General features: G+C 39.6%; 2 protein-coding genes across 3 annotated transcripts; one reads left to right on the top strand and one right to left on the bottom strand.

Moving 5' to 3' along the window:
* Positions 1-1,935: 1,935 nt before the first annotated feature.
* trappc11 (trafficking protein particle complex subunit 11) lies at positions 1,936-14,422 on the bottom strand. Its single transcript, XM_056769497.1, has 30 exons — positions 14,270-14,422; positions 13,431-13,654; positions 13,096-13,265; positions 12,928-12,998; positions 12,725-12,839; positions 12,262-12,361; positions 11,847-11,920; positions 11,336-11,432; positions 10,186-10,319; positions 9,631-9,778; positions 8,665-8,758; positions 8,362-8,441; positions 8,113-8,191; positions 7,979-8,033; positions 7,601-7,746; positions 7,430-7,491; positions 6,758-6,890; positions 5,188-5,318; positions 4,964-5,113; positions 4,682-4,869; positions 4,435-4,583; positions 4,209-4,330; positions 3,961-4,080; positions 3,781-3,846; positions 3,543-3,699; positions 3,324-3,435; positions 3,066-3,157; positions 2,847-2,980; positions 2,563-2,730; positions 1,936-2,299 (listed from the first exon to the last, which is right to left on the bottom strand). Exons 2-30 carry the CDS (start codon positions 13,632-13,634, stop codon positions 2,258-2,260), a joined length of 3,393 nt encoding a protein of 1,130 aa, XP_056625475.1. The 5' UTR covers positions 13,635-13,654; positions 14,270-14,422; the 3' UTR covers positions 1,936-2,257.
* A 197-nt stretch (positions 14,423-14,619) lies between these two features.
* On the top strand, positions 14,620-20,405 carry hars (histidyl-tRNA synthetase). 2 transcript variants are annotated; one of them, XM_056769498.1, is made up of 14 exons: positions 14,641-14,778; positions 15,649-15,970; positions 16,159-16,248; positions 16,348-16,467; positions 16,574-16,669; positions 16,759-16,884; positions 17,135-17,242; positions 17,357-17,455; positions 17,621-17,714; positions 18,542-18,669; positions 19,229-19,510; positions 19,635-19,751; positions 19,845-19,991; positions 20,178-20,405. In XM_056769498.1, exons 2-14 carry the CDS (start codon positions 15,860-15,862, stop codon positions 20,229-20,231), a joined length of 1,572 nt encoding a protein of 523 aa, XP_056625476.1. In that variant the 5' UTR covers positions 14,641-14,778; positions 15,649-15,859; the 3' UTR covers positions 20,232-20,405. The 2 variants fall into 2 exon arrangements, with proteins under 2 accessions (XP_056625477.1, XP_056625476.1); XM_056769499.1 differs by lacking the exon at positions 15,649-15,970 and having other exon boundaries at positions 14,620-14,778.
* Positions 20,406-20,846: the final 441 nt, after the last annotated feature.

Genomic DNA, 20,846 nt, shown 5'->3' with positions numbered 1-20,846 from the left:
CGCTGTTCTAACGGCGGAGGGAGCGCGCGTTCACATCACGCTCGCCACCTGGATGCACACGGTGAACGTGCCGCGGAGATGTTTCGACGTGTTATCTTATCCGTGCTGTGTTGTAGACGTCAAAAGCACGTTTTCACGCTAGTTACATTTTAAATAGTGCATATTTCCCCTTTAATTTTGATGCTGTGGAAAGAAGCCACAAGAAAATTCCCTTGTCAAGTTTTGGTCCTATAGTTCACTTCAAGCGCAATCCATTGAGAAAAAATTACAATTTAATATTTATATTTTTATAGATTAAAATACACAAAAAAGTCTTGTTCTAAATCTCCATTATAGCGGTGGAGGTGTAGAAAACCAGGATATTTCACCAGACAACATAATTCAGATTGACCTCTACACAGAATACACACAACTGTGACACGCTTTGTATTCCATTGTGTCTCAACATCAATGTTTGTTTAACTGAGGTGGTTTCCCATCATTTTATCACATCAAAGTAGTATACAAACATCCAGACTAGCAATTACAGCATATATACCGGAATGAGCCATCTTTCAGGTGAGAAACACAAGATATATGTTACAGCAAGATGATTTAGAGATGTCATTTTGATGGTTTTACTCAGGTTCAGACAAGAAAACATTTCTCTGCTGTGCTGTTCAGTTCTTATGTTTCATAATAGCCGCAGGTGATGAGTAATTTAATGCTTCAGTACGAAGGGCATGTTGTTAACCTGCAGGAGGATGTGACACCTGACTGCTGACTCCACAACAATTTATATTAGTTTCAGTGAAGGTAAAGACAATTATTATTAATTCATCACAATTATTAATCAAAGGTCAAGCCACAGATATGTTCATTGTGTGCTGTTAATGTTTTAATGTTTAAAACATTGAAAATCTGCTTCTGAGAAATAAGGCCGGGTTCGATTTCTCTAAAAAGTAAACGAACAAAGAAAATATATAAGAGTTATCTCAAATAGGGCCATTAGCAGTTTTTATGTTACTATATCACATTGAAACTGGTTTAAAACGGTTTAACAGATTTACACACAGACTAGAGGACTGCGAGGAAAACAGAGTTCACTTGGGTTTATGTAAAGTACACAGGATTAATCTGACGTGAAAGACAAGAGTTTTATGTGTCATTCTGACAGAACCAAGTAGCCAGAAACTTTTGCACCTTCAATTGTATTAATGTATACGAACCACATAAATGAAACAAAGGGACTTATCACCAATGACTTCCTTGTTAGGAATTCAACACCCAACAGGATTGACACTGAATGTGGGGCAGACAACAGTGCCTTTTTTTCTTTGGTGGAGCCACAAATTGATTTGTGGTGTGATTTGGCTTTCTTTTTTAAGTTCAAAATATTTTGCTTGTGTGAAAGATGCAATTTATCAGCTGCCTGATACATGTTTATTTAGCCTATGTATGTTATGCACTTCTATTTTGTATTTAGATTATGCATGCATGCTAAACGTATGCAATTGTTTTAATATTTTATAAGCACCCAAACTATCGTGTGAATATTACTAGGTACATACTGTACAGGACAATGGAACGTGATGCATTTCTCCCTGCAGTTTCCACTTGTCACCACACGAGGCCGCCCTCATCCAAAACTTGATTGATCTAAGTATTACCTGGACCCTCTGTTTTATTCAGTTATATCAGTTCTGACGGTACAGTTTGTTATGTAGGAGATAATAAACTCTTTACGCCCTGCTTATTACATTTAACCAACTAGGTGCCATCTATCTTATGGTTACAAATGTCTTTGATACTTTTAAAAACTACATTGTATTATCAGGTGTAAACCCTTATAGTAGGGGCAAATTGTTTGGTTATGTAGTATAGTGTAAGAACACAACTTTTGTCCAATCACAGCGCCCCTCTTAAAAAGATGTGCCAACCACAAAAATCAACAACTCCATGACAATACATTTAATATTTTTCAACAGCTAGTGTGATGTCAGTTGAACAGTTGAAGCATAAGTGTTTTTTAGTCACAAAGTCATTATCATGAACAGGTTAGACAGTAAAACAGTGGGGAAATCAGTTTAGTTTTAAAACATAAGCAGGGCATCCTCTGAGCCTTGTGCAACAAACTTACAAACCACAATCACTCTGTTACAACAAATTAGCATCTAAAACCTATAATATTTAATTCATAAGTTCACATCACATGTAAACGCATGTTCTCCAAGGAATGTTAGCCTTCATCACCAACGGAGATGTGTCCGCCTCTTCTTCACGCGGCTTCGATTGAAGTATCTCCATTTCTGCCCTGAGGCTAACAAATCATAACAGACATAAGACCACTGTAACCTTCAATTCTGCCTTTCCATTTTAGATGTTAGTTTTGCAGTTACGAGACAACACTCTAATTGCAGCTATTCTCAATAGTTATGTTAAGCAGAAATATTACCAAACTAGAGTTTCTTCAGTCAATATGATAAAATGATTTTTCATGATCAAATATGACTGGCAGACTAAAAACACAGCGGCAGTGATTTATAATAAAGATTCTTATTCAGTTTTTGAAACTGCCGTTACCTTGACAAAGGTGCGTGAGGGCAGAAAGCGTCTGAGCAGTTGACTGGAAATGTTTGGAAAGCGTGACAGGTTGATGTTGAGCTGTGGGAGAACCTGATATCCGGCCATCAGAGGATAGAAATTATACAGCATCTCCTGCTCGGCCCCTGGTAAAATCCTCATGCGCACCTACAGACAGATAAAACCATACTAGGATAACAGCTCCAGGCGATTGATTTAATTATTTGAGAATTGTTTATACAGACTAGATTTGCTTTAGAGTATTCAGAAAGCAAAATTCTGACCTGTTTAAGTCCACTGAACATGAACGCGTCACTGGGCTCCACACTGATCTCCACATCCTGAACCAGCCCGGTCCGGTTCTCCAGATGATACCTGACAGGTAAAGACTCACGCACACGACCGTACGATGGCAACTCTAGAGAATAAATGAACGAGAACACGTGAAATGAAAGAACTCGAGACAGCTTGATTTAATCTTAAGGATAAAACATTAGACTGACCTGCGTGTACATACAAAGGGATGTTCTCCACCATCACATGTGGGAGGATGACGATTGTTTTAACCACCGATGTCTCAGAAAGCGTTGACTTCCTAAAAACAAAACATTACAACGTTCTCTTATTACTTCATGGTTCAGCTCTCATTTGCTTTATGTTTTGAGAAGCAACAGAAAGTACTATAGTAAACCCATTTGTTTATCAAAAATACACCACAAATATCATCAATTTCATCTCTCATGTGGGGTTGAGAATGTCACCTCTTCCAGGAGATGATGTACTGTCCAGAAGCCACGGTGCTGGTGCCGTTCTGAACCGGAGGACACTTGAGCAGGATACACTCGCTGGCACACTCTCCGGTCTGCAGCGTCACTGACCACACGACACAAACGATCACATTAGCGCAATCATTTCAACCACTTTGACTTCGGAAAGATAACGATTACAAAAAAAAGAATGAGAAAGACGGTAAGAAGCACCTCCTTCCACTTGACTCTCGGGCGTATCGATAGCCGTCATGCTGGAGACCAGCTGCACATCACTGTTCACCAGCTCGATCGGCCACGGAGACGCGCTTAAAATGTCCATCATCAGCAGGAACGGAACGTCCACGTACACATGCTCCAAATGCTCAAACTTAACATTAAAACACACAAATCTGAGCGTATGCACTACATACACTCTAATATAAATATTCAGTCATGTGGATAATCTCACCTTACTGGACACAAACTTCATGGCCACTTCAAAGGGAACAACGGTTTCGACTGTAACGGTTTCATCCTACAATTCAAAGGCAACTTTGTGAATGAACTATAGCTATGCAACAATTATGACACAAAAGTTAGAAGTTAAAGGAACGCAAAAATGAAATCCCTTTAAGTTGGCACAACATACTTTGTGACACTTGCAGGTGATGTCCTTGTCTTCCACCGTGGCACCGACAGAATAGGCCACGTGAAAGAGGAATATTCTGGATCCAGTGCTCACGCAGCGCATATAGAGGTGCTTCACGATCTAAAACACAATACAACACACACACATTGAATACTTGAATCTGATTGGTTAATGCAGCATTTGTAAGCTGTGCAAGATTTGTCCTGATCTCTTCGTTAATGACAGACATCTGTGACCGGACGCCGTACCTTCTGGCCGGGCTGCAGGTCTCCGATAGGAATGTCTGGAAGCAGGGCGGGGTGAGAGTCGTCACAAACCTCTGAGCTATTTAGTGTGATTTGGGTCGTCTGTGTGAGATTCGCATCCTGACCTGATGACAAAATGCACATATGAGCCAGGCACACATTTGTTTTATGTCATTTTTAAACATAACAAGGTTTGCCTACAGTATCCTGTCGTTTTTTCAATTCCTACCTGGTTTGAGGCCAGCGGTGAGCTTGATGTCTTTGGCTACAGTTTCCTCCTCTGATTGGATGGTGACAGTCATGCAGTACATCTCATTGGTTAATGCTGGAGGCTCGTGGGTCAGCTTTACTGAGATCCTGGGCACTCTGGAGATGATCCTGCAGGGCATGATGGGAAGGTTAGACTTTCCTTTCAATCTTTTGACTGACAGTCACATACTAGATCCTGTCGGATGTGGAGTTTGGGTTTAACCTACATCGTGCTGGACTGTACGGACACCGTGTCCCAGTCCACCTGCTGCTCCGGGAAGCGTGTCCTCCTCTTAAAGGAGCGGGATGCCTGTAAAGCCTCATGTGAGGAGGCCGCATCCCCCCAGCCGCCTCGCCAGTTCAGATACACGTAACGGCCCGTCTCTCTGCCTAACATGAGTCCCACAGCCGTGATCTGAGACGTTTGAACAAGAAAATATAAGAATCGACACATGTGACACAAGTGTAATGTTTGCAACATTTTTCTACATGTATATACTGTATTTTACCTCTATCTTCTTTCCAACATCTTCTGTTTTGGCTACGAATTTGAAGCAGTATTTGCGGGTTTTGCCTGGAACGAGACACATGTTCTCCTGGGTGGAAAGAATATCTTTCCCTTTTGAAGCATCCTCGAGCAAACAGTACTGATTATATTCCTGCAATGCAAGCTGTGGGTCAGTGATGATGTCATGACAGGCGCGTGTTTGTGTGAGTGTCAGGTGTGCTGTACCTGGTTGCTAAGGCTGACACAGAGCTTTGAGAAGCGCAAAGGATGAGGGCAGTCAGCTCTCACATACACCTGCAGCTGGACGGGTTCGTCTATGTGAAAACTGGGGGACAGGAACTTGGCTTTGCACTGAACTGAGAGAGGACGGCAAAAAAACAACAATAATTTTATTTTAATTAGCAAAAACCAACGGAGCGAACAAATAGTGCACCAAAATACATAAACTTCAAATGATAACAAACATACACTTGTGCACACACGGACAGTTACACAAGTCTTTACAGCTGATTCATTTCTTGCTTCTTGTCTGAATCCTAATTTGTTTGGATTTTTTTTTTTTAATGGTTTATTATGTTGCAAGAAAACCATCACCATAACTTGTGCAAAACCCGCACAAACACATCCTCATTTTGCAAAGGTTTAACCATGTTCTGCTTTAGAAAACACATCATAAAATGAACTGACCTGTCAAGATGAAAACTCAAATTGCACACATTTACCTATCAGTAAACATTCAGTAACAAAACTGATGACACACAAATCAGAATTTTAGAATAATATCAATAGGAACACAGATGATTGTGCATCCTAGAATCATCAACTGGGCTTTATACTACTTAAACATACAGTATAATTACAGTTCACACTTTATATATGAGAAATTTCCCTATTCTGTAACAAGTAAACTGTAGCATGTGTACACACTCAAATTTGTCACGTTTACAAATTTGTATTTGTAGCCTTTTTTACCGGTCAGAAAATCTGCTTAAGTATACTTTTACGAAACGGTGCAGAAGATATCATATTTTTTATTACCTCCTATTGACAAATCACTTTACTGCTTGGTTACCTTCATCTTCTCTGCAAGTCGCTTTGGATAAAAGCATCTGCTAAATGCCAGAATGTAAATGATATATGGCCGTTGTATACTGCACATGACCAGTTTATATTGTTCTTCGGTGTTTGAACTTTTCTTGTCTTGTATGATCATCTACTTTTCCTCTAAGATTACTTTACAGGAGTGTAATGTTTTATTTACATTTTTTCCTAATGATCATTGTTGCCTTTTGCTAGATCTGCACTCTTTGATGTTGTGTATTCTAATAAACACTAAGCAGTCAAATGATTGAATCACAATAAGAGGTATTAGTAACAGTGTTTTGAAATGATCTCATCAGAGTCTAAGACTGTGTTGTATTGTGAGTGTTTTTGAGGGCTTGTGTGTCATGTCTGGTGGAAAAGTTGGGTTTTGAGTAAGTTTGAATGGTCTTGAGAAGAGAGCTTCATAGGATGTTGATGGAATTGGTTGAGAAGTTACGGATTTGTGTTTCGAGTTTCGAGAAAAGGAGGCATCATTTCAATGCAGACTGATACAAAAAATAACATTCATAAAACCTTGCAAGTTTTCATTTCCTATAATGTACTGTTATGATGACGGTAAACGGAACAGAAAATGAATCACATCATTTTATTTATGTGAACAAATGTTAAGGTCAGGAACCGCGAATGCTGTTTGTGTTCTAAATATTAATCGACATCAGTCTGAAAGGCTATAAATGATCGGAGCACTCACCAAAAGGCACGTTGTCCAGGACCTCAATAGTGAACTCATTACTGCCGGACAGAGAGACGCGGTCGCTCCACAGAGACTGAGCGGCCTTCACAGACGCCGGGTCACAGTCTGGTTCAGGCTCTGGGACTTCATTCTGACAATCCGTGAAATATACAGGATCTCTTTTTACTTGATATTTTCAGTTCATTTGACAAGAAAACTTTAACCATGACTACAATCACAGCAGAATCATCAGAATGATAAACATGCAGAATATGAGATTTAGATTGTTATATTGATTTACCAATTAGAAACATCACAAAAGCTAAAAAAACATAATTTCGATGTTTATTGAATCATAGAAGCATATTACAAACTGGATCATTCACTTACCATCCTGTTTCAAAATGAGTAAAACACTTTTAATTCATTTTTTACTTAACAGAAGGCTAACATCAATGTGCATGTATTATGATGGTAAAATTTATCATAATAAAAATGATGAATATTAAATATTTTAACTAACGTGTTACGTCTTACAGAGTTGTATATTTTAACGTTTCTTATTCTAGTAGCACATGTAAGGTCAGTTGCTTCATTTCAGGGAAGCGAACGGGTTCACCAAAGATTGAGTGAACGGCATGTCAAGTTGTAATGAAAATCAGGAGGGAATGGCGTGCACTCCATACATACCATAAGCACTTTAATCAGATTTTTCTCAATCCTGGACTTCTGCTCTTCAGGGAGGACAGAGGCTAAACACACACACGTTAATAACAGAGACTTTTCCTCACTGTCCGTGTCCTCACTCATTTGTAAGTCGCTTTGGCTAAAGTGTCTGCTAAATAAATTAATGTTACGTACCTCTGCCCACCAGCTCCATGGAGTAGGTGATGTAGTCTTTAACTTGACCCATGAGGTATGAGCACTTCAGAGCTGTACACAGTATAGATGTGAGCAAAGACCACCAGCGCTCTGTGCGGTAGTCACACATCACATAATCCAACAGTCTGAAGAACAAACACACATGTTCACTTTAATATTTCAACGGGAACACATTATTGTTTAATATCCAGCGTATTATAAATACATACTACTATACAACTTCTATATAACTATAAACACAAACTAAAAGAAATGATTTAGCTTAGTTTGAATTCTTAATAAACATTTGCTTCATGTGTTTTCATCCACAAATACAGCCACTTGTTTGAAGGAACTGTTAGAACTTGTTTAACTTACTTTAATGCTTTGGTGTAGTCTTTGGCATGGTAATACTCTTCTCCCATCTGAACCACTGCATAGAGAAATAGGCTTTGATCAGTTCGTGTTTCATTAAAACAATAAAAAGAAGAGTTCATGTGTGAATCACTCACTGAGATGGCTCTTCATTCTAGGACACTTGTACTTCTTAAACTGAGCGACAGCGTTACTCAGGAGGGCGATGATCAGCTCCTGACATCACAAACACATTACTCATAACTACACGAAACAACACCAGTCAGAGACACAGCTGCTCATTATTTATTGTTTCTATTTCCTACATTATAGAACAACAGTAGAGTCATTAAATGGATTATGTATCAAATGAGTAGGAATAATGTAGTATGTTTAAAAAGTCCCACCGAATGGAGAACATCTCTCTCTTTGACTTGAAGAGCGAGGATGCCTTGTTTCTCCTTCTCAGAGTCGGGGGGATCAATGCCTAAGGGTCAAAGATCACTGGGTCAACTTCATAGCCCCCAAATGATGTCATAACCTTCCAAGTTTTAAAACAAATCGGCTCATGTCTGGGGTACAATTTGTGCCAAAATCCGAAGAAGAGAAATAAATGCAAAAATGTTCACACATTCAAGTACAAAGAATTGGCAGGGGTCATAAAATTCACAGATGAATTTAAGCACAGAGGGGGACTGAGATTCTCTTACTCTGATGTCCCTGTCGCCAGGGTCTCTGGCCATAGAAGTCCAGAGCTCCAGTGGTGGTCTCCAGTGGGTCGGGTGCAGGGTAATTCACACCCGGCTGGAGCAGAACCAGAGGAAGATTTCACATTACTCAAGGAAGAGCATATAACCATCAGGTAACACTTTATTTTAAGATGCCCTTGTTGTATTTACTATAAATTAAATTTAACCAACCCTAAACCACACCTTAATCCTAACCCTAACTATGGTAAGTACATGTAGTTTATTATTATTGCTCAGTACTTAAAATTATGTACATGGCACACAATACAGCATTGCATGATCCCTTCGTGTTGTTTACATTATGCACATACGCGTCGATTGCCAGCAAAACACAGACATATGACTTAGTTTGACTTGCCACGTGTGGTTCATGTCCGGCTAGGGCTGTCCAATTATTAAATAATCGCCTTATCAATTAATAGTCAAAATCGCAATGATTTATTATACAATTAATCGTCAGCCAAATTTCGCGTGACAGTCCAGCATCTTTTAACACTGGGACCACGCCTTCTATGAGTTTCAAACGATCTCTAAATCCAGCGTTATATCCACCATTAATATAACATTCATCACCGTCATGCAGTGAGCAAACAAACACAGCTAAATTTCGATCAGGCGAGTGAAGCGGCATTGATAGGCGTGACGCTTGGGAATGCTCTTTCTCTCATGCTAGCGTGTGGGCGTGGTCTTTCGCTCGATGGGCGTGCTTTTCCGGGAGAATGGCCACTTAAAGCAATAGGATCCCCGTTATGAAACAGGGATCCAGACCTATAAAAACTTTCTGAAACAAGTTGGAGTGCTGGGGGAGTGTATCAAGCACAGAAATAGTAAAAGTTGACCATGTTAAGCATGAGAATTCGGAATGCATGAAATAGCATGTCAGCCCATCTTTAAAATAAAGTGTTATTGAATTGCGGACAGCTGTACCTCATGACCACAGAGCTGCGCTGCTTGCTGTTTGCGCTCCTGTGCATAGTAAGCAGCCTGTTGGTAGTAGAAGCCTGGGTTCTGGGTCTGGATGGCTGTGAGGCCCAGTTTAATAGCCTCATCGAATAGATCACCGAATGACTGGAACCTATGAAGAGAGAGACATGGAGATGTGGGGAAGAATGAATCAGGTCATTATATTTGCTGCTTGTTGATTGTCACACAGTCAAATGAAAAACAAGAAGCACATTGAAAGTCATGACAACACAGCACAGGGAGGAGAGTTACGACATCTCAGCAAATATCTGTTTGACATCATTTGAATTCCAGATAAAAACATAAAGTAACCTGAATTTTTTTATTTTAGCTTTAAACAGAGATGAATGAATGAGGCATTTATATAACGCTTTATTGTGTATTGCTGTACACCCAAAGCACTTTTACGATCATATGAGGGGGGTCAGAAAGCCAAAAGCACCAAATCGCAGCTCACAAATATCTTGTCCACAATAATCTAAGAAAGATAAGTTCAGATAAGGCAGGGTTCAGTCTTACTGTTTGGACATCCAGGCGGTGTGCTCAAACGCCAGCTCAGCGCTGCCGATCTTCTTCTTGCACAGGTCGATGTGTTTGCGGAACTGAGCGATTGCATCCAGCGGGGTGTTGTGCTGAAAGCACAGCCTGCATATCTGCAAGAGAAGCCCACCGTGAGATATCCTCTCTCATGAAATGCAACCGAATATGACTGTGCAATTTAAAAGACAATGATAACAGGAAACACACTCTGGCCAGTTTCCTGTGTGATGAATACAGTGTCTCAACATTTCATGCAGTGGACTACGTTTTGACACACTCATTCTAAAAGTCCGGGTAAAGAGAATTGTTTCAAAACACATTATAGTTGTTAGAAATGTATTTCTGAAGCACATTACAAAGAGTCGGAAGTATGTAGTACTAAAGTGTTGAGTTAAACTGTTTTTCACCAATTCTCTGTTCAGGATTTTTTTGGGCGAGCAAAACGGTGGATTGATGACGCAATGGAGCATCCGAGCATGCATGGCCCCTCCCTTATCACTAGAGCCCCTAGCATCAGGTATCTGCTCAATCGTGAGCTCTCGCGCACACGCTTTCAGGCACTCTCACGCTTTTACTTTGCCAAACTAAACAAATCTCATGCAAAAAAACAAGCAAACGGTAACGCAGTCAAGAATTGAAGGAGGGGGATAACTCGAATGGAAGGAGGATCACGACGTGCTTCTCCGATTATCTATTGATTAATATCGCATATGTTTGACTTAAAATTCTCTCATAAAAATATTTACATATAGCCTAGTGTGGGCGCGGGTTGAGCGATGTGAGTGGGCAGAGAGTCCTGCTTATTTTTCCTAGATTTTGATTACTTCTTTTATTTACTTGGATTATTTATTCTCCACTCAAATTTGGATGGGTGGTTAAAAACTCACATTTTCTCATGCTTTATTGTCCCTTTACACAGATTTTAAGTGTTTTTTTATCATGCAAGCATCGTTCTTTTACGTATGTATAACCCCAGGTCTGTGAACATCATAGTGTGGAGCTGTTTTAAGGAGAGATGTGCTAATCATTATTGAGCTATAAGATTATTGTTTACCTAAACTAAAACAAAAGACAATGCACCCAATAATACCCACAACAATCTAACATAACAGAAAATGACAAAACAAACCTTGTAGTTGATGAATCCAGCCATGGTTTTGATCTCCATGATGTTTGTTTCATGAGCTCTTAGTTCTTGGACGAGGCTGTATGCAGTCCTGTAATATCTGTTAAACAGAGGCCAGAACAGATCACGACACCAGCACGGTATAAATGGTTAATGACAAATAAGAATGACACATGCCTGTATAAATATTGTCTTGTATTCTTGTGTTTTTTACATTTTAGAGAAAATAAGATCCGGAGACTGTAGTTATGTTTCCATCACCCTATTTTTATGTACAGTATGCTTTATGTTTGGATCAATACCCAGCAACTGTCAAAAATGGGTCATATCTGTTTCATAGGTTTTCTTTGTCACAACAAAATATACCGCTTTGGTTATTGTCTATGTGACATTTTACTTACATAAAATTAAATCTGTTTAAACTGCATTTTTTTATGTATTGACCCACAAAAGTTCTTCTTATTTATGTTAACATGCAGATTTTACGTAAAGAAATGTACTGTTTAACACTTACTTGAGGGCATTTTGTGTATCTTGCTTTAGTTCGCTGAAGAAACCCATTTTAAACTGGTGCCTGACAAACAGCAACTGGAATCAAAAGTTCAAGCATACACATCATAATCCAGCTGTACGACAGTTTAAGTCTGAATATCAACTGGACCAGGCTCATGGAGTTCATATCCCAAATAATGACTCAAAATGGTCCTGTGAGAGTCAGCGCATTTTTACAGAAATGCAAAGCCCTTGTGTCATGCTAGAGAAACTAATAAAGAGAAAATCCTGAATTCTACCGCTTGGAAGAAAAATCATACGTGATATTATAACTCCGACTGCGTTATTCTTCAAGAAGAAAGTCATAGATGCCTTGAAGGTGAGGTTTTGCCTCTGAAATATCGCTTTAAGAGTTCGGGTAGGTGCAGTTACTGTACCTGATGTGTTGTTTTGTTGAGAAACTCCTTGTGAGATTTCACTCTTCTGATCTCATTATAATAGTAGGTCTGTGCATGTTCATAGAAAGCATTCTCCAGCCTGCAGACATACAAACACACAACATAACCCACAAAACTGTAAGATGCTCGTTGATCACATTAATAGCTTTCCTGTCGCGTTCTGTGTGGGTTAGAGCATGGCGCTAGCAACGGCAAGGTCATGGGTTCGATCCCAAGGAGTGCACATACTTACAATCAAATGTATAGTATAACACAATGTCAGTCGCTTTGAATAAAAGAATATAAATAATTTAATGTAAATATAAATAAATGAAATTGTTCATAATTTTAGAAATTATGTCATTTAAACTACATGAAAAGGTTATTTTGGTAGAACAGTATGGGAGAATATGCATTAGTTTGTCAGCTTTACAATAGCTATGTTATCATACGTGACTCTTACCTGATAATGTATCCCACCAGGTGATCGGTATGGGGCAGGACAAACAGGGACTTTCCAGAAAGATCACAAGCACCACACAGAGCAGAAGCTCTCTCAGAGGCCACCAGATCTTCACCTGAGACACACAACCCAACTTTACTCACAGTATCTACGTAATGGATCAAACTGGAGAATGTGAAATACTGATTTCTCTTGTGTGTTACCTGGAGGGAGAGGAGTCTTCTTCTGAATTAAAACAACCGCAACCTTTGTGTTTCTTCCTTGTAAACTTGTTCTGTGGGACAATATTTGAAAAAGATGTAATAATTAAAAAAATGTTGTTTTTAATCCACGAAACTAAATGGCATGACTGCTTTTATAAGTTATTATACCTGACGATTTCTACTTTGGTTGCACATTCCGACTGCTTTTCCTTCCACTGAGGATCGTCCCAGTCCAACTCATAGAAAAGCACGACCAATGCAGGCACCAGGTTCAGATGTTTGTTCATCCAGCCCGTTTTCAGAATCCCTTTAGGGATGTACCACTCATAGGATGTTCTCTGACATCACAAGAGAGAATTCAAACGACATGGCAACCACATACTACAGACAATGTGTCACAACATCCTTGTCTTTTGAGAACCTTTTCTCTACAGATCTTTCGTTTAATATGTTTATTATAATGCCATATGGTGGTGTATGGTTAGAAAGACTTGTGGTTTTACCTTGGTTCTACACTTTGGATATTCATGGTCTCCGGGTAGAACTTTGAAAGAGATGGGAACTCTGTCTGCCCTACGGTTGACACAGAAGGCATCCCATATGGCTCTATGGACAGCATTGTAAGTCACATCCAGGCCTGTTAGGGCCACAAAGGCCATCGGCCTGCAGCACAACTCTGGAGGAAGATCCCATTGGGCTGGACTCATGATGCCGGCAAACAAACCACCTGATCGGCACAAAGAAATCAAAACATATTATCTTAACAGGAGCAACAGGGAAACATCACATGATGCAATTACATTTCATTTCTCTCATTTAAATGACTACGTATTAATTTATTAGCTCATATACACTACCCAAAATTAACCATGGTTTTACTCCAGTAACCATAGTTTAACTACAGTATAGTATCTTAAGTAATACCACGAACGAAAAAACAGTGACAACTAAATTATTACTACACTTTTCATAAAACCAAGGTTATATTTTCTAAGGGATTGCATCTTCATGCAACAACCAGATCAGGACGTCACAGCTAATCGTCATCCTAAAGGAGCCTTTTTCTCCAAACATTATATTAATAAAAGAACTGAACAGGGAATGCCGATGACATCAGAAGACAACCACACAGTATGACCAATACCTATACATCAAACATATTTTTTGTATATTTAGGTTCATTGAGTTATCTAAAACAAACAAAACATCCCCAGTTATCATTTGACAGCTGGTGCTAGGCGCTGTGAATGCTAAGGCTAACGCTCACCGTGTAACAGTTCAGTCCATTATACAACATAAATATGATCTCACTTCTTAAAGTTGATTATAACCAGCTATTTACCTTTCGATAGAGTTGTGTGTTGCTCAGTTTTCAGCAATCCGGCCTATATTAATGTGCAGCACTTGTTTATAATTCAAACCCCACCTTCATCATGACATGTGACCGATTCTTCTTCTACGGTTGCTCGGTTCATTTACAGTAGAAACGACTCTTTACTGCCTCCTGCTGGATTCATGCTGCCTTCACAGGTACGAGTCGCTTTATATAAAAAAACAAAACAAATGATTACATATACAAATAAAAATAACAACAGAAATAACATAAACTACGATTCTAACCAAAAGTTCAAACAAAACCACAAAATCCCCCCCAAATTGAGTTAAGCCAATCTTTCACGTCACACCGTGACGTGTAATTCATGCGCCCGGCATCCGCGACAGTTCAGTCGCTGGACTCATCATCGGCTCCGCTCGAGAACCATGGCCGACAAAGCGCAGCTCCAGGGGGCGATTAAAATACAGGGAGAGGTCGTCAGAAAACTGAAATCGGAGAAAGCGAGTAAAGATCAGGTCAGTTTGAGCTCTCCTCTCATCGTGTTAAAGCAAAGTGAAGGGAACACGTTTTGAATGTGTGCTGCACGTTGTTTCTTTCATACCAGCAATGTTGATAATATCCCTATTTGGATATGACTTATATTACTGGTTGTGGTCTATTTGAGGAGATTTAAATGAATACAGTGACATCATTAAATACTTAATAACTTTGCAGTGGACATGCTAACTGTTAGCCATCTGATGCAATCTGTCAGTCATGATGGAAATCAATTCTGCCTGTACAGTATGGATCGATAGATCGATGGATAAACACTAGTCTGCTGTAGTCTGTTGGTATGAATATCTGTCATCACCATAATAATAAACTTGAATAACCATAATGCATTTCCAAAATGTTTCTTTTTAATATAATGTAAAGGGTTACTGATGACAGTTCATAATCGGATATTTATATGTTTTACTTGATTCAAAATGGTTTGTTGTGTGTCAATGTCAAAGCAATTGTATTAGATAATTTTATGTAATCTACAACCAACGTCTTGTTATATTTACCGTATAGATTATAACAAGTCACAGGCTAATTTCCCCTAGGAAGTGAAACATGACATTATTATCATCAAAAATCCACATTAGCACACTTAATACCAGAATCAAAAAGTACCTAAAAGTAGTTCATTATGTTTCTGATTTCTCACATGCAATACCACACTTTTATTGCGTGTTGTCTCAAGTCCTAGTCTGGTTTGGAACTGCTTAGCTCTATAAGAGGTGTGGTGTGATAAAAGCATGTACACATTGAGATACCCAGCAGTTTGGGAATGCTTGGTTGACAGCCTCCTCTCATGTTTTGCTTCCTCGTTGCTGTGATGTCTCGTGGGACCGTAGTGACAGGGTTGCTCATCACTTTTCTCCTGTTCTTCCTGCTTGTTGCCACGGATACCACCATCCTCCTCCACCTCCTATCACTGCACACCTGAAATACTGCTGGATTCCTTGGGATGTGATTGGACGATTCTGTGGATGAACCTTTGGGACTGTGGTATTGCTGACTGTGTGAATTCTGGTGCGTGTTCTGGGTTTGGACTCCGGTGGCATCATGAACACTCTGGGATTGATATCCATGCGCATGTGTGCCGGACTGATGGGCCGTCGCACCACCATGCTTCTGCAATCTACACGCTGCTCATTTGGAATGACGTTATCACAGGTACAAAAAAAATACTAAAATGTTAAAAATAATCTAGGACTTTGGACCATTTTCAGTCCAAAACGAAAAATGAACTATAAAAAACCAGCGTTAGGCACCATTATAATAATTCTGCATTTTAACTGACATGATCATAATGACAATTTTATATTTGAGTTTTTTAAACGAAATTGTAATTTGGTTTTTAGATCGATGAAGAAGTTGCCAAACTGTTGGAGCTCAAAGCTCAGCTGGGCGGAGATGAGGGCAAACACACGTTTGTTCTCAAAACAGCCAAGGTAGGGCCAAAAATGACTAAAATTTTGGACATTTCAAACATGCAAGTTTGTTTAGTGAAGTGCATTACCCCATAAAGACCGTTCCCTCTTATTCCATAGGGGACCAGGGACTATAGCCCCAAACAAATGGCTATAAGAGAGAAGGTTTTCAACATCATCATCAGCTGCTTCAAACGTCATGGTGCAGAAACCATTGATACACCCGTCTTTGAACTGAAGGTTCATGAGTTTATCACATTTCTACACTAGTTTATTTCATCATCATTTCTACATGAGTTCAGTAACAGCAGACTATGAGAAATGACAGATTTTTGTGACTGTGTAGGAAACTTTGACAGGGAAGTACGGAGAGGACTCCAAACTCATCTACGATCTAAAGGACCAGGGCGGAGAACTTCTGTCCCTGAGATATGACCTCACTGTATCCTTGACAACACCAGTCATGTGTTTTCTTTCCGTCCAAATTTCTGTCACGCTGTATGCACTTTCTTCCTTCACTCCTCCCCTCAGGTCCCATTTGCTCGCTATCTCGCAATGAACAAGATCACCAACATCAAACGCTACCACATCGCCAAAGTGTACCGCAGAGACAACCCAGCCATGACCCGCGGCAGATACAGAGAGTTCTACCAGTGTGTAAGTACCTTCAGATTCTTAAAGCTGTGTAGATCACTGATTTATTGAATGAAAAAAGAATGCAGGAATTGTTTTGATCAAAAGTGACTTACATCTTGACATGTGCGTCAAGCCCTTGATTTACAATCATTGGCGCTCATGTTGGTAAAGCAGGTTGGATTCCAGGGCTGTTTTACTGATTCAATCCCTCCTCAATAACATCAAAAATGAGTCAAACTTTAATCAAAACTTGTAATTTGTGTTGCTGCAGGATTTCGACATTGCAGGTCAGTATGACGCAATGATCCCTGATGCTGAGTGTCTTAAGATCGTCTATGAGATCCTGAGTGAATTAGATCTAGGAGATTTTCGTATCAAGGTTCGTATCTGACCAAGATTTTCATAAAAGTGGGTGATGTTGTGGTCATTTATCATGTATGTTTATCAGTGTGACAACAGCCGTGATTATTTTTTATGTATATATATATTGTAGGTGAATGACAGACGCATTCTAGATGGGATGTTTGCTGTGTGTGGTGTTCCTGATGAGAAGTTCCGCACAATCTGCTCTACAGTGGACAAACTGGACAAGGTGAGAGAGCTGAATGATGTTTACTTTTATTGATCCAGCAGATAAGAATGCCTTCGTATTAGAAAAGCACAGTTGTTTTTAATGCAATGAAAAGTACGCAGATCTGATTTATCTAACCAAATGTGAATATTGTTTTTTTGTGGCTCTGTGTATGTTTGTGTGCAGATGGCCTGGGAGGATGTGAAAAACGAAATGGTAAATGAAAAGGGCCTTTCGGAGGATGTGGCGGATCAGATCGGGGAGTTTGTAAGCATGCAAGGTGAGTCACCTTAAGTCACGCCCACATTCAGCTGAAGTTTATCAAAACAAAGTCATTCACATTTAGTCATTTAGCAGACGCTTTTTTTCAAAGCGACTTACAAAGAGTTTAAGGAACAATAAGGGATATGTCATGCAAGAGCATTAATGCAATAGGTGCCAATACAAAGTTACCGGTTTCAACAAAAGCTAGACCATTACCTGATGACAGAAAGAGAGAGGGTTAGGTTATAGGCTGCAACGTCCGTCAGTAGACCGAGTGGTGGTCCGCTTGTCAACTTGTCGAATAAAAAGTCACTAAAACATTGAAAACTGTGTTTAGCCTATAAGTTGTGGTTGGCATATTCAATATTCAATAAAAAATTGCAAATCATGAAATGCAGTATTTAACAATAATACATTTTGTTCATTATTTGTTTGTTCTTTATTCCTTTAGTTATGTACAACATGAGAACTCTGAGTCTGATCTGTGCTCAAAGAGAGACAGTGAATCTTAAATTGGAATTGCCATTAAAATAGTTTTATGTTTTACATTATTTTATATGCCTTTATTACGTTGTGGTTGAAATGGACTAAATAAGAAATTATCTAAATAAGCTAAAAAATAATTTAAAAAATGTTTTCATTCTGTTATTATATCACAGTTTCGCACTACCTTTCAATGGTGTCCCACAAATTCCCACACAAACGGATTATTTGTCCCACATTTGGTTTGTTGTGTGGTGGTCACCCTAGCTGTAGTGCTTTTTTCTGCCATCTTAATCCACAGCATACAAATCTGCTGATCTTTGGTCAGTTTGTCTACATGATAATGTCTTTGACCTCTAGGTGGGCTGGATCTGGCCGTGCGACTGCTTCAGGACCCCAGACTCTCCAAGAGCAAACAGGCCTGCGCCGGGCTCACAGATATGAAGCAGCTGTTCAGCTATCTGGAGCTCTTCCAGGTCACAGACAAGGTGAGGTCAAAGGCAGAGCTCAAGGATGTTTCACAAGAAATGTTTGGGGGTTTGGAACTGATGAAAAAATAAAAACGCAGCCAATCAGAACACAGTATTTGCTGAGGAAAGCATTTTACTTTGACAAAGAGGATAGCAGTTTAGTATACGTTATGTTATATCATGCAGAAACGTTCTGTGAAGATCTGCGTATTTGTGACTCATCCAACACCTTTGGACCTCTTCTCACATGAGCCGAATGTCAAGCAGAGCATCTTGCTAAGACAAAAAAAAATCGTATTAACTTTGAGCAGTTGATACTATATTTTTATGACCCGTTAAAGAAGAAATGCACTTACTATAAAATTTTATGACAGTGTTTTTCCATTTCACTAAATAGAGATATCATTTCATCTTTGTGATTACCGCCTTTCACACACATTCACTGTCTCGCATCTGTGACATCTCAAACCTCTTGTTCTTTTCGTTTGACGCCATTAATTTTTAAATCGCTCTCTCTCTCTCTCTCTCTCTCTCTCTCTCTCTCTCACTCTCTCTCTCACAATCCCTCTCTCTCTAGGTTGTGTTCGATCTCAGCTTGGCTCGAGGTCTGGACTATTACACAGGTGTAATTTATGAGGCGATTCTGTCCCAGACCTTACCAGCATCAGTATCCACGGCGGCGGAGCAGAATGGTGCTGTGGCGGGTGATGAGGCAGGCGTAAGCGTGGGCAGCGTGGCCGGCGGAGGACGATACGACGGTCTGGTGGGCATGTTTGACCCCAAGGGCAGAAAAGTGCCATGTGTGGGGGTCAGCATTGGAATCGAGAGGATCTTCTCTATTATGGAGCAGAAGGCCGAGGTGAAAGACACGCATTTTAGGCAGTCGTATTTTAATGCTTGACAAATTTGACTTTTTTTTTAAACCAATACAGTAGAAGCCTTTAGAAATACAAACATATCATGCTGTGGTCTGTCTCTTCCAGGCGTCTTCAGAGAAAATCAGAACCACTGAAACACAAGTGCTGGTTGCCTCGGCCCAGAAGAATCTTCTGGAAGAACGACTCAAGCTGACTGCCGAGCTTTGGAATGCAGGAATAAAGGTGCGTGGCACAATGTATTTTCAGAAGTGTTGTTGTTTTGGCCAATTTTTGCTGTTACAGTTTGATTCACTGCTGTGTGTTTACGTGTTACAGGCTGAAGTTTTATATAAGAAAAACCCAAAGCTGTTGAGTCAGCTGCAACACTGTGAGGAAACTGGAATTCCGCTTGTGGCTATTTTAGGAGAGCAGGAACTCAAAGACGGAGTCGTCAAACTGCGCAACGTCGGGACCCGAGAAGAGGTGGGTTTGGATTACTGAAATTCCATTACATTTCAATATGACATAAATAACACATGCACGTACAGTATGTTCTTAAAAGACAATCTACATATATTCAAACATCTTGTTTTTCTATGGTATGTCATAACTAGTCAAATGTCTTTGTGAAACTAAAGCATTGTAATGGTTTTCTATGGTCTCCTGCAGGTGGATGTGCCCCGATTCAATCTGATTGATGAGATCAAAACACGGACCTTGTAATTTTAGAAACGGTCACCGTGAAGATGGAGTGTGGACCTGTTTACCACACATCATTTACAGTCATCTGTCAGTAAAACTTGTACATTGAGGAGTCACGTACAACTCATTCCCTGTTCTTTTCAAATCTGCTTGGATTAAATCAGATCTCAATAAATTAGTAACACAAAAACCTTTTCATGCCATCTTGTGTCATTCATTTAGCTGTAAATTTATGTCAGTCATGCCTTTAATACCACGAGGTCCATGTAGACTGAGATCTTTATTTTTTAAGGAAGAGTGAGTAGGGGCATCAAAGTGAAGTTGCTAGGCTGGATGCTGCCATGCGATTCCAAACTAGGCCAAATATTTGATATTCTCATCTGTAAATATTGCTTGGGTCCCTCCACTAATGGAGGTTTATGGTAATTTTTGTTTGCTTTATTGCCTGCCAGATGAAGCTAATGCCTCTAGCACTTGGAAAGGTAATACCGAACCTCTCAACAACGTTTTATAAGACAGGGATTTAAGCAGATTTGTTACCCGGAAATATTTGTGGCAATAGCCAAAAGATTGTATTTATCGATTTTTCTTTTATGCCAATAATCTTTAGGATATTAAGTAAGATTATGTTCCAAT

Source organism: Triplophysa dalaica, chromosome 16 (genome assembly GCF_015846415.1).
Source record: "Triplophysa dalaica isolate WHDGS20190420 chromosome 16, ASM1584641v1, whole genome shotgun sequence".
In the NCBI taxonomy this organism is placed as follows: domain Eukaryota; kingdom Metazoa; phylum Chordata; class Actinopteri; order Cypriniformes; family Nemacheilidae; genus Triplophysa; species Triplophysa dalaica.
This window is presented reverse-complemented; position numbering and strand designations above follow the sequence as displayed.

Bases quoted from the DNA above. Each gene is read 5' to 3' on its own strand.
- trappc11 (XM_056769497.1), bottom strand. From the start codon at position 13,634: ATGAGTCCAGCCCAATGGGATCTTCCTCCAGAGTTGTGCTGCAGGCCG. The intron at 4,081-4,208 runs GTACGGCGTCCG...ATTGTGTTTTAG, and splicing joins ACCTGCAGCCCGGCCAGAAG to ATCGTGAAGCACCTCTATAT. The intron at 2,731-2,846 runs GTCAGAATTTTG...ATCTGTCTGTAG, and splicing joins TGTTCAGTGGACTTAAACAG to GTGCGCATGAGGATTTTACC.
- hars (XM_056769498.1), top strand. From the start codon at position 15,860: ATGAACACTCTGGGATTGATATCCATGCGCATGTGTGCCGGACTGATG. The intron at 17,243-17,356 runs GTTCGTATCTGA...TATATATTGTAG, and splicing joins TAGGAGATTTTCGTATCAAG to GTGAATGACAGACGCATTCT. The intron at 18,670-19,228 runs GTGAGGTCAAAG...CTCTCTCTCTAG, and splicing joins TCTTCCAGGTCACAGACAAG to GTTGTGTTCGATCTCAGCTT.